The 15873-nt window shown below is 48.9% G+C and overlaps 1 protein-coding gene and 1 long non-coding RNA gene across 5 annotated transcripts in view; one reads left to right on the top strand and one right to left on the bottom strand.

The window, feature by feature from the left end:
* Positions 1-12138, top strand: SUGP2 (SURP and G-patch domain containing 2). 4 transcript variants are annotated; one of them, XM_020780982.3, is made up of 11 exons: positions 1-347; positions 2036-2157; positions 3105-4529; positions 4735-4852; positions 5196-5644; positions 6509-6620; positions 7049-7473; positions 8015-8079; positions 8267-8400; positions 8929-9042; positions 11837-12138. In XM_020780982.3, exons 2-11 carry the CDS (start codon positions 2043-2045, stop codon positions 11856-11858), a joined length of 2979 nt encoding a protein of 992 aa, XP_020636641.3. In that variant the 5' UTR covers positions 1-347; positions 2036-2042; the 3' UTR covers positions 11859-12138. The 4 variants fall into 4 exon arrangements, with proteins under 4 accessions (XP_020636641.3, XP_020636640.3, XP_020636644.3 ...); XM_020780981.3 differs by having other exon boundaries at positions 3-347; positions 8264-8400; XM_020780985.3 differs by having other exon boundaries at positions 4-347; positions 8929-9046.
* LOC140701667 (uncharacterized) overlaps positions 11933-15873 on the bottom strand; it is a 9473-nt gene continuing 5532 nt past the window's right edge. The window contains exon 2 of the long non-coding RNA XR_012080578.2: positions 11933-12347. This is a non-coding gene — a long non-coding RNA (uncharacterized LOC140701667). The remainder of the gene's footprint in view (positions 12348-15873) is intronic.

Here is a 15873-nt window from a genome sequence, read left to right on the forward strand (position 1 = left end):
TAGATCTCTCTCTTGCTCTTTCTCGGGAATCGAGCTCCAGCGCCCCGCGTAGGACGCATACGCCGGAGCATACGGCGCGTGCGCCTTGGTTTTGGCGGGCTGGTGGGAGATGGGTGGAGCTCTTTAGACAGGGGCGGGGACTCGGAATCCTGTCAGGAGAGGGAAGGAGAAGCGGGAGGCTTCCGCCATCTTGAAGACTATAGAAAGGTCTTTCCTAGAAGGCCGCGGAGTGGAGGTTGCTCGGCGCATGCGCGTTTCGGCCTTTCGGCGGCTCCATGGCGTCCAGCTTTCTCTGAGGCCCCCCGTGCCTGATTTCCTTTCCCTTGGATTGGCTTCGGAAGCGCCGGGTAAGGGGGAAAATGGGAAGGAGGAGGTCTGGGGTGCGTGGATCCCGCCTTTGTGCCTCACGGGAGGACCGGGGGGCGTGGACCCCCATATCCGCGGAGGCCCGTTTCCTAAGCCCCCCGCGGATGCTGAAAAACGCGGGTTATAGAACCCGAGGCCGCTTGACTCCTTCGCCTACCGGGGACTAGTTCTGGTCACTCCCATTTTGAAAATATTTTCAATGCGTTCATACAGCGGATACGCGGATCAGTGGATACCGGTACCCGCGGATAAGGGGGACCTTTTGTGCGTCGGAAAATGCGTGTTTGGGGGGGTGTAAAATCTCCTGTGGGAGAAAAGCTCTTGTGTGAAGGAAAGCTATATTATTATTGTGAAGGATGTCCTCAGGCTGGCCATTTACTGTATTTTTCTGTGTATAAGACGCCCCCACTTTTCTATTCCAAAATTAAGAATCTTAAGTGGAGCTTAGCAAGAGTAGGGGGAAAGGGATCAAAGCCCTGCAGGATTGCTTTGATCCCTGCTTTCCCCTCCACTTATTTTTGTTCTCTCCTCAACTTACTTTCGTGTATAAGAAGACCCTCAATTTTTAGGCTAAAGATTTTAGACAAAAGTATAGTCCTATACATGGAAAAATACAGGTAAGCTTAAACGGGAGACTAAGGGTGGGGGTGGAGAAAGCAGTATATATTTTGAATAAATGCCTAAACTAATACATATTTATTAACATATACTTTTTATATCTGTAACTTGCATATATATGTGTGTACGTGCATATAAGTATGTATATCTGTGTATAGATTTACGTACAGTGTACTTAGATAATTTTTGATTGCATAGAATTTTGATTGCATATAATATCTTGGTATTACAGTATATCTATATTTATATTTATATCTTTATTTTTAGACCGCCCATCTGACCAACAACCACTCTGGGCAGTAGAGATTAAATTATTCTTTTATTTGTTTATTCAAAAATATCCTATACCTTCGCGAAGGCTTTCACGGCCGGGATCTAATGGTTGTTGTAGGTTTTTCCGGCTCTTTGGCTGTGTTCTGAATGTTCTTCCTAACATTTCGCCAGTCTCTGTGGCCGGCATCTTCAGAGGACAGCACTCTGTGCTCTGTGTAGTTGGCTTTAGGAGTGCAAGCCAACTACACCAGAGCACAGAGTGCTGTCCTGTGAAGATGCCAGCCACAAAGACTGGCGAAACGTTAGGAAGAACAACCTTCAGAACACGGCCAAAGAGCCCGAAAATCTCACAACAACCATTATATCCTATACAGTTTGCAGCCTAAAAAGCACAATGAAAGTAAAAAATTAGGCGAGAGGAAGGTGACATGGGGAAAATGGTCCCTTTGGTGGTCCTTGCTGGAAGGGACATGTTTCTCCTGCCTCCCTTGGATACGGAAGAACACGGATGATAGCAAACGCTCATATAATAGGGATTGCAGTACATAGCACGTTCTGGGCCACCCGCTAGTGGCCAGTTCTGGTCACTTCATTATTCAAAGATATATATTTGGGGAAATTTTCTTCTCATATTTTTAATATTTCCACGCCATAGGTACGTGAATCAGTTCATACTGATCCTGCAGACAAGGGGGCCCTGCTGTATAACAAACCTGATGGTCACTCACAGACAACAGATCTCAAATAAAATATTAAAATAGCAACGTTCTTTTTGCAGAGGCGAGATGGCTTCCCGACGGATGGCACAGGACTCTTTCGACAACCTCGTGCAGGTCAAGGCAAAGCGGTACCGAATGGACCCAAGTGACCCCCTTAACAAGGCGCTTCATCAGCTGAGAGGTAGGTAGCATTCCCGGCCCTCTTTTTTGCAGCACTGCTTTGGGTTCAGGACCAGATGATGTTTCTTCTTTATGTTCCTCCCCTGTTGGAGTTCTGATGGCCTGGTGACCTTTCTGCCTGTGAATGATGATTTTGCGTTCTCTGTAAACCAGCCTCTGTTTGTTTTCTCAACCTCATTGTTCTCCTTCTTGCTCTTCTTTTCTCGTTTCTTTTTCCTTGAACGTTCCGATAGGTGATCGACATATTCTTACTACAGTGGACCCTCTACTTACGGAATTAATCTGTATTGAAACGGTGGCTGCAAGTTGAAAAGTCTGTAGGTCGAATCTCCATTGACAATGCATTGAAAACCGATTAATCCCATAACTGGCAGTTTTTATTCTATTTTTGTTCCATTTTGGTTTTTTTTTTCTGGTCTGTAAGTCGATTCTCCGGCTGCAGGTCGAATCTAAATTTTGCAGCCAGAGAAGTCTGTAACTCGAAAAGTCTGTAAGTCGAGCCGTCTGTAAGTCGAGGGTCCACTGTATTTACATTTTAGGTGCCTTGTAATTTCTCTTGGTTTTTTGTTTATTTGTTTGTTTTTCCATTTGCCTTAGTCCTGCATTAGCACTCAGCCTCTCCATCCAGCCAGTTTTGGGGGAAAGTATTTAGGGACAAGAGAGCAGCCACAGAGAAAAGGCCCTGTCCCATGTCCCCACGAAAGGCACCTGTGAGGGTGGTGGGACCGAGAGGAAGGGCCTATCATGAGGATCTTAACACCCAGGCAGGCTCATCATGGGAGACATGGTCTTTGGGCTTTATAGGTTAAAACCAGCACTTTGAATTCTGCCCGGAAATGGATCGGCAGCCGGCAGAGCTGCTGTCACTGAGGGTTTATGAGATCCCAGAGACCAGCCCCAGTTAACTGTCTGGCTGTGTCACGTTGGACCCTCTGTTTCCTTTTGCAGTTCATTCTCGGCCAGTGCTCCAGACTTCGTATGGTGATGAGGAAGAGGACCTCCATGATGACAGGAAATACACCCAGAGTGACTGGGCGAAAGAGTCTAGGGGCGATTATTCGGCCCCTTCCTATGCCTCCGGGAGCCGTGACCTGGAGGAAGGGAACTACTATGAGAAAAGCTTCTCCCAGCTGCCTTCCTGGAGCCGAGGCTACCTCCAGCCATCTCTGCGCGAGCGGGACTATCCCCGCGCCTCATCTACAGAAATCGACTATGGCGGTCCTTCTTCTAGAGACAAGGATTACAGCCGCCTGGCCTCACGTGATTTCCGGTCGCCGGGCCTTTTGGAAGAGGACATCGGAGGGGGGCCGGGTTATGACGCGGAGTATCATCTTGCTCCCAAGAGGGATTTCGGCTCCTCTTTGCCTATGGCCCGGGGAAGTGGTCTGCGGGGAAAACGTGCCGTGGCGACCCATGCGAGGGCGCCGACTCAGGGAGACCTGGCTTCCTCTGGGAAGAAGTGGGTCGCTCCGAGTTTGGCCTCGGCTGAGGATGTCCCGGTTGACCCTTTCGAGGAGCGAGCCATCTCGTCAGCCCGCCTGGCACTGAGCCTGGGCGCTCAGAAGAACCTCCTGTCCCCGCGGAGTCTGAAAGGGGCCGAACGCTCCCAGGACGACATGCCCTTCTTGGGCCCTGTTGATGCCACGGATGTTTTCTCCACTTTTGGGACCGAAATCATCAAATGGGCTGGCTTCCACAAAGTGAAAAAGGACAAGGAGTGTTTAGAGCAGTTCCAGGCGCTCTTCACGGTGGAGACCGAGACCTGCGCCAAGATGCTGGCCTCCTTCAAGTGCCCTTTGAAGTACGAGCACCAGCAGTTTTGCCTGTACAGCATGAAGAACATCCAGCACCTGGCCCTGAGGAAGCCGCAGGTGGACAACACCTTCCTGAACTTCCTCATGGACAACAAGGTGATGGAGACGAAGAATGCTTTCTTCGAGGTGATTGGACCGTTCGACCGGGTTTTGATGAAGCTCCAGTACTATATCTTGAAGAGCACCACGCCGCTGCTCATGGCCTGCAACACCTATGAGTTTAGCCTCAGGACCGACAGCATCAGCAGCCTGGCCCAGATGGCGGAGGCCTTCGAAGCCACGATTTCTCTCTGCCGCAAATCCTTGGTCCTTCTCGGGCAGACGTTTGCCCTGGCCTCTTCAGAGAGGCAGGAGAAAATCTTGGAAGCTCTCGGCATCCAGGAAGCGGCCCCTTCGCCCACCTTGTTCCCGAATTTCGACACCTCTGCCTTGTTTGGGCGAGAGTACATAGAGCACTTGCGGAGCTGGCTGGAGAAGAGTGGCTACCAGATGCGCTTAAAGAGTGCGGCCCCGAGTTCTCCGTCTCAGAGCGTCCAGGAAACCAGGCCCAAGACAAAGGGTAAAAAGTCCTTTTTCATGTTATATTCCCGGGAGATAAGGGAGCACAGTAGCCGCCTTCCCCCCCATATCTGTGGGGGATCAGTTCCAAGGCCCTCCTCAGATGCTGGAACTGTGGTCTGCTGGCTAACAGGAAGCGATCCGAGGTCTCTTCTAGTTGGTATTGTGAGTTGCTGTGTTGTTACTTTTATTTTTCACTTGCACAGCCCCGCAACGGGCCGACCAGAAAGTGGCCGCGACCATCGAGAAACTAGTGAACGATATCGTTTTGGGTGTGCTGACGGAAAGAGACATGTCTGAGCTGCGAAGCGACCCTGAGTATTGGTAAATAATCTTTTTTTAAATTCCCCCCCCCCCCTTTTGGGCTCAGGCATGGTATGCCTGGGACCTTTTCCCTTGTGGGAGCTTCGCCTTGCATGATAAGCACGGCTGACATTTGGTTTATTTATTATTTCTGGAACTTCTGTACCATCCTGTTAGCACACAGTGCTATCTGGGCAGTTTCCTGTGTCCTTTCCTGCTCGGTCTGTCCTGCTCGTTTTTGGACTCTGACCTGGCCCAGACCCTTCCCGGACATGATTTTGTGCAGGCAAATGCCCGCTACACTCTGGGTCTCTGGAGTCACGGAGGTTCCTTTTGTAACGGTCCCTTTTCTGCCGCAAACCAGGTTTTTGCACGAAGAGGAAAGCCTTGAGCACAAGTATTACAAGCTGAAGCTCTCCGAGATGAAGAGGCTGAGGACCGAGGACGAGAAGGGCGATGAGCAGCGTGTGGCAGATGCCGTGCGAGCACTGATATACAGGAAGAAAATCGCCAGCATCAAGAAGAAGCTTTTTGCCAGGAGGAAGCCAGGGATCCTGCAGCGGGCAGCCAGAGCCCGGAGAGGGAAGAAAGCCACGGTTGGGACCCAGACGCTGCTCTCCGCTGGCACGATGCTGAAGCAGCTGCCGGCTTCGCCCCCAAGCCAGGAAGCTGAAGGCGACGAGGCTGCTCCACCGGACCCTTTATCGGACGCGCCGACACCGGGCCCAGAAGAGGCCCAACCCGCAGGAGGCGTGATGGACCCGAAGGGGCCCTCTGAGATTTCACAGTCCTTGGAGTGTCAGTTCCCTGACGGTGGGTGAAGCCGACGAGTGGGGGGGGGGCTGGCTTATCTTGCCCCTTTGAAGAACCCCAGCTTTTTAGGGACTCTGGCCGAAAAAGTTCTACGGCCAGTCCTTTCTTTTTTCTTCTTTTTTGGGGGGGGGTCAAAGATGGGGAGCTGTTGACTTTCTGCCCACAGGTTTCCGGCCCTAGGAACAAGTTTCATAGAAAATGAAGTTCGGCAGGGCCTCTGTATCCACGGGATCGGTATCCACAAATTCACTTACGCTCTACAATTTGAACACATTAGGGTATTTTCAGGCTGTGGGTATTCGGGTATCCACCACGGGGGACGATGAGGTTGATGTCCTAATATCCCGACTCCGTGTAAAGGCAGGGTTGTGTGAGTTGCAGCGCCAGGGCTGTGGGGAATATGAGTCCTCAGCTTGCGTGAGTGCAGAGCTCCTTGTGAGCGGAGGGGACTATCATCCTCCCGTCCTGCTGAACTCTGCTTCCTAACAGCCCAAAAACCTTCTCAAAAAGAGTGGAAATTGATCAGAAGTAGATTTCTCTAGACCAGGAAGGGTTACAGGGGATTTGCCGTGACTTTCATCTTTGGAAAGCATTCAGAATAATTTACCTTTTGGACAGAATAAGGCTCCTGGAACAGTATCTGGGTAGTACACTAGGAACCCTGCCCCGATTAATAATAAATTAAGAAAAATCTATTATTAATAGATTTAATAATATCTTTTAAAAAGATAAATAATATCTTTTCCCACCGTGGGTCAGTGAACTCAGTGGATACTGATCCCGCGGATACAGAGGTGTGTGTGTGTGTGTGTCTTAAGTTCCTTCTATCTCACAAATGGCCCTTGTCTTCTGTTTGTGCTCCAGTGGATCCCAAAACCATGATCACAGCCCAGAAGCTGGCGGAGTTCGTTGCCGAGGTTGGGCCAGAGATAGAGCAGTTCAGCATCGAGAACAGCGCCGACAATCCAGATCTCTGGTAAGCAGGTATCCCCTCGTTGTGACTCTTTAACCTGCGTTCGCGAAGGAAGTGGGAGCAGCCGATGACTTTGCCGTTCGGGCCCTGAGCCGAGTAACAAGTGGCCGGGAGGGGAAAAAATAATGTGGTAGAGTAGGACCCCTTCATCTGTCGGATTGGAATCCGCTGTAGCTCTTGGTCTGAAAATATTTTTTTAAAGTCCTAGAAATACATATTTCTAAAGGAGGTGTTCTGGCAAATACTCCCTGGAGATACATATCAATGCATATTACTGAGGGGTTCTTATTCAGTATTTCAGGCAGCAGATAAATGAATCTGCGGACATCGATCCCACAGAGCGCGGGAGTCGTACTGTAGTTTAATGGAAGTGTTTTGGTGAAATGTAAACATCACGGCAGATCATAAAGCCCTATACATCAATCCTCCAGGTTCCTGCAGGACCAGAAAAGCTCTGCCTTCAGATTTTACCGCCTGAAAGTCTATGAGTTGTGCCCTTCAATCAGCTTTGGGACTGGGAAAGAAGCGTCGGAGGACCATCCCAGCCCTGATCCTGCGAAAGACCCCGGGGGGACATCAAAGGAAGAGGGGGGCCACAGTGAAGCGGAAGGGGAGGGAGGCGGCGGTACGGAGACGGACGTGGCCGGCTCGACCGCAGGAGCCCCGCCGGAGGAGGGGACGGAAGCCAAAGCGGAGGGTGCTGGTGCCGGCGGAACAGCCGGGGGCCTTTCGGAGCTTCCCGCCCGGACTCCTGCTCGGGGGACCCCCTTCGGGCGCAAGAGGGTGAGCAGCAAATCCTTGAAGGTGGGCCTGATCCCAGCCTCGAAGCGTGTCTGCCTCATCGATGAGCCAAAAGGTGAGTTGGCCGAGCCAGGAAGGCTTTGCGGCGTCTGGGAGATTCTGGGGGTGGTTCAGTGATTTCTTTAAAATACGTTTCCCTCATCTCTCTCTCTCCCGGGGGCTGCACTCGGTCCTGTGCTAAGTCCTGGCTTTCATGGAACCACAGCTACTGCCGTCGACGAGCCACCCTCCATATGCCCTTCCTGATGCCTCCCTCGTAGGGCTGCCCTCCTGGCATGCAGATTGGTGGTAGCAGGATCCACAGGAGATCTGTTCCAGAACACACACACACACACCTGCGGATACCAAAAAGCACAGAAGTTGTGAAACACTGTAGAAAGATAGCATTTGTGTCTGGCTTCCTCTTGTAGCTGCTTCTGTTCAATACACGGTTGGAAAATGTATAAATCCACATTCCTGTAAGTTTTTTTATTTAATATTTCATGCAGCGGATGAGTGAATCCGGTGAACCGAGAAGGTCCCACCGTAATCCCCCCCCTCCTTATCATGTTCTGTTTGCATTTCGAGTGATTTCAGCCTCTCGCTTTGCCTTTCAGTTCACGACCCGGTCCAGATTGCTTATGACCGGCCACGTGGTTATTCGTCATATAAAAATAAGAAGGTAAAAGGGGCAAAAGTCCATTTTTTTTAATTTTGTTTTTTTTACATTTAACTCAAAGTTGCATAACCTTGCAAAAGAGGGAGCAGGTGCAGTGAGGGGGTTGTTTTCTTAACCTGCCCTTGCGCACTGCTGCCTTTTCACGTTTTTTTTTCCCCGCCCCTCGGGACGCGTCTTCTTTCTTCAGCAGCCAAAGGACCTGGAATTCCAGCACAAGCGGCTGAACCAGAAGAACATCGGCTTCCAGATGCTTCAGAAGATGGGTTGGAAGGAAGGACTTGGGCTTGGGACCCACGGCGATGGCATCAAGGAGCCGGTCCGAGTGTACGTGGCAGGGCTGTGGGCCGCACGCGGGGCATCGGGCTCACACTGGGATGTGCAAGTCTAAATTGTACTGTTTTGGTTTCTTCCTGCCGAAGGAGATGAACTGGGGGGGGGGCAGGCGGGCTTGGAACCGATTCCCCACGGAGATATGGGGGTCCAGCTGTACCCAGCAGCACCATTTCCTTCCTCTAGGGGGTGCTCTGGAACCCCGCCTCTTTTGTCCCAGGTTACCCAGGCTGGCTCTTCTCCCCCAACACACAATAGGGAGGTCAGACCTCCAACCTCCGACTCCACAGCTAAGCATCCAACCCACCGAGCTATCCAGCCATCTCCTTCCGAAGGCAAAGGCTGAGTTGTATGCTGCCAAAACAGCGCCGTCCGCCGGCCCGAGTGAGCGTATCCTTAAGCACCTTGCTGGCACCTTGAGTTTGCTAATTAGCGACAGATCTTGGTGGTGAATAATTTCTTAAATAATTTATTGTGCTATTGATATTCTTCTTATTCTGTTTTTATTATGGCTTCCTTTAGAGGTTCTACCTCTGCCGGAGAAGGCTTGGGCGTAACAGGAGACAAGAAAGAAGATACTTTTGCTACATTCCGTCAGAGAATGATCCAGATGTATTATATGAAAAGAGCCAATAAGTAGGTAAGTGTGTAGATTTGACCAGTAGCTTTACTTTTGATTTATTGCAAGAGTTAAAATTGGGAGGAGGAGTATAGTAGGACCCTTTATCCATGGGAGATCGGTTCCAAGCCGATACTGAAAACTATGGATAATAGTGAATGTTATAGATAGCACGGTAAAAGAAAAGAGACGTTTTCACCATGTATTTACCAGAACTGGCTACCAAGGTTTTCTTGAACAATAAGAATTCATTGCTTGTTCTCTGGCTCCCTCTAAAGACCAGTTCTGGTAAATACAACATGAAAATATAAATTTCTCCTCTTTTTTTCTTTAAAATTTTTTAGATTGTGGAGAAGTGAAACTGCAGATTTTGATCCCACACATACGGGGGGCTCCTACTGTATATACCGGTGTTAGTTTTGGAGCTTACTTGTTTGGGTCTTAATTCACTGACTTAAGGGCTATCTGGACTTTTAATGTGTATTTTTTTAATTTTTATTCATTCTGAAAAGCCAGAGTAATGTTGTCTGCTGAGGTGTCTCTCTTGCTCCCTGTTAGGGGCCTTGTGAGAGAGCCATTCAGATACCCTTTTTTCCCTCCCTTTGAAATTCATGAATTACCCTGGGAAGGTTCATAATCAAACACACTAAGAGAAGCTATCTCTTTTTTGGACAAAGAAACAGCCCTCCTTGCTTCCAATTAGAAGTGTTCTCTTGATGAGGATTGATAATATTTCTATTCTGGATGGGATAAAACTGACCGTCCTAGGTAGAGGATCTACCTACGTTTCTTCCTCAGGCTGCAGAAATTCAAGTTAAATTTTCTTTGAAATTTGTGCCTAAGAGTAGTGTTAAACCCTACAGTTTCTGTTGTCCAGTCAATTCACGGAGTGTGAGTTGTTGTTTAAAGAGGAAATAAGCAGCAAGTACCAACTGAATTCTCTCAGTCCTTCAAGGCTAATCTGTTTCTCACCTGTTGTTTATGGGATTTACACCTTGGGACCTTTGTTTGTCAAGAACATCCACCAGATATACCTCTGTTTAGTCTGAGACCTACATTTCCACTAATCGTCAAGCCGTCTTGATGGCCTTTTGCCTCTGCTAAGACCTTTCTGTTGCCCAAGAAAGCCTTTCTGGTGTTTTTTTGGAGACAAAGCTGTTTGGATTTGTTCTCCGTTGCCGGGACCTCAGTAAAGAATCGGGCGATGATGATTGAAGAGACTCGCCCTGTTCCAAATCGTTTCTTTCTTCCTTTAAAAAACACTTTCATTAAGACTAAGATGTCAGCAAACGCTTCTGGTTCATCTATTGAAAACATTTGAGAAACATTTTGGAATTCTAAAATTCTAAATTTCAAAGTCCTGTGAGACGCCAGGCTTAAGAACTCCCCACCCAGCTCCTTAGTTTGAATTTAAAACCCTTTCAAATGTGTACTGCAGGACCGCGGTATCCGTGGGCGATCGGTTCCAGAACCTTCCGTGGATGACAAAAAACCACGGTAGTACCAGATGCTATACATTGCATGGTCTCTGGCTCCTTTTCGTAGCCAGTTCTGGCAAATACACCCAGGAAATACATATAAATGCATATTTCTGAGGTTTATTTACTTAATATTTTCAGGCAGCGGATAAGTGAATCATTGGATACCGATCCTGCGGATAGGGGGGGTCCTACTGTACTTCCTTACCAATACGATCTGGCAGTCCTAAATAATTCATTCTCCTTATGTGTATCTGCAAAAATTTGATTTTATTATCTTGTCGATGAAGTTGGAGGACCCCCCTCTTTGCTCCCGGAGGTCTTTTTCCCACAATGGCCCTGTAGCATGTCTTCCTTGCTCGCTCACCCTTCTTGGTCCTTCGTGCAGCTTTTTGCTGTGGAGCCCGGCGGTGGGGTGCAGCCTTTTCGGCGCTGAGCACTGCTGGCTAAAAGCGCACCGCATTGAAAGCGGTAGTAGTCACTGGAAAATAACTTTCAAGAAGCAAAAGAGTGATTGATTCGTCCCTTTTGTGGCTTTGTGAAGACCGGCGGTGCTCCCGAGGCATTGAAAACGGAGCAAATTCTGCATCTTTTCTCCTGCTGAGCACAAATGAACACAACCTTGAGTCTGGTCCTTCTCTGGTTACTTTTTCTCTGCCGTAATAAGTTGGAATGCTAGTTTCTTAACACCCGCAAGCGGACCGAACAGACACACTTCTGCTGTGTTTCAAGCGGACCTCGTTTGCATTTTAATTTGCAACGGGGCTCGCTCTCTTCTTCCAGGTTGATGATTTCTCTGTGGGCTTGCACCCTTTGCACCAATCCAGATAGCTAGCGAAACAGACTCTCTTTGTGGGTCTGCTTTTCCCCATCCGCTCCCATCAGCCGAGGTGCTGATTTCAAAGGAGGGGGGGAGAGAAGCCCCTCTCGAACAACATCCAGAGACCGGGAAAGGGTCTGGGATTTTTGACTCCCAGTTTCTGTTGGGTTTGGGAACGGCGCGGCTCTGCGGATTTGAGCTTGCTCCAGAGCCGCGTCGAAGGGGAACAAACTCTTGCAAAAATGGCACAAAATGATTGCTACCTTCCCAGATAATGCTAGCCAGCCTTCCTTTTGCGAAGGTTTTGGCACCAAGTTAGCGGAGCAACATGAGTACTTCAGAATTTCAGTGTTGCCTTCGAATCTGTGCGCTTTGGATCCTTGGTGGTTTTGAAACCTGCTTCGGCAGGCGCCTTTTTTCATCTGAGTGCATTTGGAATATATATTTGTCTACCTATCTTTGAAAGTTTTCTCTGTGGAAGCTTGTCGATTCACTGGTTTTCTGTTGTTCTAGTTTTTCAGGATCTTTGTCATGAAGATTACAAGCGTCCAAGAACCCATTTCTCTCCCGTCCTTAGGGAGTCTCTCTCTCTCTCTCAATCCTGTGTCCTTTTTCTTTATTTTTTGAAACACTAAATTTTTGAATGTGTTTCCCATCCACCCACCCCTTCCCTTTCCAGTGGCGTTTTAACAGTATTGACAATTGGTAGAAGTTTGTTAGCCGACGGCTGAATTAAAAGTTCTTTTCCCCATGTTTAATGGCATGTAATCCCTTTATTTCTGAAAGCTGAAAATAAACAGAACTTGGGGGAAAAATGTCCAAGCTATTTCTTAACCTGCTTTCAATGCCTGGTGGTTCCTTCCTTTGTCCATGCATACGTCGGAAGCAAAGCTGAGCAGATGGTGGACGTCTGGATGCTGTCGGACTGCAGTTCCCACCATCCTTAGCTTTCTTCCTCAGGGCCAATAGGGGTTGTAGTCCAATATTCGGAGGGTCACCACACTCCATCACCATTACTTGAACCCTGTGAGGGAAAGGCAGAGAGAGTTCTCTCCCTGACCAATAGTTATATATGTATATTTATTTTTTACACATCTTTACAGTGCAAGGCCCTCAAGGCTAACATAAATAAAAGCCACTATATATTATTATAACACAGTTGAACATATGATATTGAAAAGACCACCACACTCAAACTCTTAAAAAAAGCCATCTGGTTGTTTTAAAGACCAGATCAGAAGTCTTTTAAATATTGTACATTCATTAGAAGAATGTCAAATAGGCAGAGTCAAACGCTGCTTTTTTTCAGCCCAAGCCTTTCCTGAAGGTCTTTTTTGGTGGAAAGACCTCAGGAAGGTCGACCTGGGAGCAGCATCAACCCAGAAGATTCTCCTGCCCCTCCTCGTAGAGCTCACGTGGGTGGCGGGACTGAGAGGGAAGCCTGAGAGGGAAGCTTAAACAAAAAGACGCGGCCCTCCGCAGAGCCTGGATGCTGGTCCTTTGGGGGTTTGGGGGGGCTGAGGGCCTTGGATGGAGACCCAGCAACGGGAACTCAAGAGGCAGCCCCGGGGGGGGGGCAGGGGGGAGAAGGAAGCTGAAGGCATCGTCTTAAGGTTGGCACGGGGAACCTTTCAGCCTGCAGATGGTTTGGACCGAAACGCCCACTGGCTGGGAGCATGGATGGCCAGTGGAAAGGAATGATAGTTCGCCCGAGCCACTGGAGGTTCCCACCCCTCCACTGAGGAGCTGCTCCACTGAAGACCCGGTAAGTTTCTCCCTGGGAAAAACCCTGCACAAGCTCCCTCTGTGGCCAAGGGCTGACCTGGTTAGAGTTGAAATGAATGGGACGGGGAGATCGTGACTCGAGGAGTGGCAAAAAAAATCATTAGTGAAAACACCCAGCCCAGTAAAAAGGCGTGTGAACACCCAAACAGCCTGACTCCAGAAGAGCAGGCAGTGGAGCGTGTCCCAGCGGTGGGCTTCTTTCCTCTCCAGGAGCACAGCTAATAAATACAGTGACGCAAATCCAGCAGTAACTGGCAACTCGAGGAGGCCCACGAACGCAGTAGGACCCCCCCCCCATCTCTGCGGGATCAGTATCTTCACAGCCGCTCCGCAGTCTGAAAAATCCCACAAATGTGTTTCTAATGATGATGTTTCCAAGACTGGCCACAGGAGGGAGCCAGAGACCACACGATCGCGTTGGCTAGAGAAATATATACCTGCCATGTCATTAGCAGAACTGACCACTCGAGGGAGCCAGAGACCATACGATGTACAGTACAGTGTTTGCTCTTAAAACTTTGCTAGAATCCACATTTTTCAGCATCTGCTGTGGGGCCTGGAGTCAATTCCTACGGATAGGTGGGTCCTACCATACACTTACTGCAAGTTGCAAAAGGTTCGTATCCAGTCTTGCCCTCCTGGGAGGAGGTGCATCAGATTCATGACTCCCAGCACAGGAGCAGGATTTGGTCCGTGCTTTGACCAGCGCAGAAGCAGAATTTGGCCCCTGCTTTGACCTTTCAGGGTCAAAGCAGCCAGCATCCCTGCCTTCCTGCAGTTAAAGAATACTATCCTCTTGAATAGAAAACGTGAGTTTATCTGAAGGGTGGTTTGGTTTCCTTGTTTTTAAAACAAGTCGTCCTCAGTAGGAAGCTAAGGGGGCGTAGGAAAGTTGTAGGAAGCCCAAACATGATTCTATAATGATTGCTAAGTGGCCTCCTTGCCTCACGAAACGAGCTGATAATCTGTCCCACGGCTGCCAAGAGCTAATTCCATCAATTAAGCACTTGGGGATATTTTTCGAATCTCCAGTCGTCTTTTCAGGCCCAAACCGAAAGGCTGGCATAGAAAGAGTGCTTTAGGAACCTCCTCTTCATTCCAGTCTGCTTCAACCCAGACCCGGAGACAGATCCATTAGGGATCTCCCTGTATCTGCGGGATCACTATCTGCTGATTCGCATATCCACAGTCTGGAAATATTAAACAGGAAAATCCCATAAATAGGTATTACAAAAGACGAAGTGGACAGAATACCTTTGTTTCTGCGGGGGGGGGGTGTTAATCATGTGGATCTGAGGCAGCACCATTTTCTTGGTTCACATTGCGGGACCTCCATGGTTTCCATGCTGAAGAAAAAGCTCCATGCAAATCATAGCAGGTCCCGGGAAGGCGCGAGAGCACGGCCCACAAACTTTTTTTGCCTCCAGCGACATGGAACGGGAGCTGGTACCTTTGCCCCCTTTTAAAGCAAAAGTATTACCTATTTCTTTGCTTGTTTATTTGATTTATATCTACTGCCCATCTATTAAGAACAAAAAGACGTAGAAAGGGAGCTGCAGAAAATAAGATTACCGCAAGTTTCCTTCTGTAACACATGCTGTTTGGGCCATTGTGTGTAAAGGCCCTGCAGTGATCCAAAAGAGGAGGTCACCGGTGCGTACAAACTCTTTCCCGTTTGGTTCAGAGTGAAACTACCATCGTAGCCATGCCCTAGATAGCGAGAGCCAGCATCTACTCTCACGCTGGTTTTTCTATCTATAGCCTGAAGCCAATTGCGGGCCCCCGGCACGCTTACATGTTTCTATAAATTGTGCCGCAGATGTTCAAAAGTACATCTCTTTGGTTCTTGACCCTGGCGGTGGCTTTATTCAGCCGTTTCGAATAATTTCCTGGGGATTGAGCCAGTGATAACGTGGAGATTGAGGAATCTTTGAAGGATAGTTTTAAAATGTTTTGGCTCAACGGTAAGGCCGTTCTGCTGGGTAGATGTCACCAATAAATGGCGCTAGAACATCAGCGGTTTTTTTCTTAAGTCAGACTTTTCCTGCAATCCCAACCCCTAGGCTTGTTGCGTGCTGATTAAATTTGCCAGCTTTGGAAAATATGTACGGCAGCCGAGTGGCCTGATGAAAAACCCATAGCAAGCTTTTTTTTTTTTTTTTGATAAAAAAGCAATCGGCTGGCATCTTTGGGGGGGGGAATGGTGATCGTCTTTTTTGCTTTGTAGTTTTAGCTGGGTTGAGAAAAACAGAGGTATTTGCATCACCCAGTGGTTCCCGAACATTTTCAACTTGCAGCTCCCTCAATGGGGTGGTCACTGGCCATGGCTCCCACCCACCCACCGAGGTGCTTGTCCCTCTTTATTTGGCCCTTGTTAGGCCTCCAGTTGAGTCTTGGGTGCAGTTCTGGACGCCACCCTTCAGGAGGGATGCTGACCAACTGGAGCGAGTTCAAGGGACTGGAAACCGAGCCCTATAAGGAGGAAAGACGGAAAGAACGGGGCCTGTTTAGCCTCAGAAGAAGAAGACGGAGGGGAGAGAGGAGAGGGCTTTTCAAAGACTTGACAGATAGTCCTGCAGAGGAGAGGGGCAGGATTCGTCCTCTGTCCTCCCAGAGCGCAGGATGTGTCATGATGGGCTTGAGGAAGCGGGATTTCGGCTGAAGACTGCAGTGGCAGGGAGTTCCAGAGTCCCTGGGATTCCCTCCCTGGAAAAAGGGCCAATCTACATCTCCGTGTCCTTTCAGGTACCTGATATTAATCAATG

The sequence above is a fragment of the Pogona vitticeps genome, chromosome 7 (genome assembly GCF_051106095.1).
Source record: "Pogona vitticeps strain Pit_001003342236 chromosome 7, PviZW2.1, whole genome shotgun sequence".
NCBI lineage: Eukaryota > Metazoa > Chordata > Lepidosauria > Squamata > Agamidae > Pogona > Pogona vitticeps.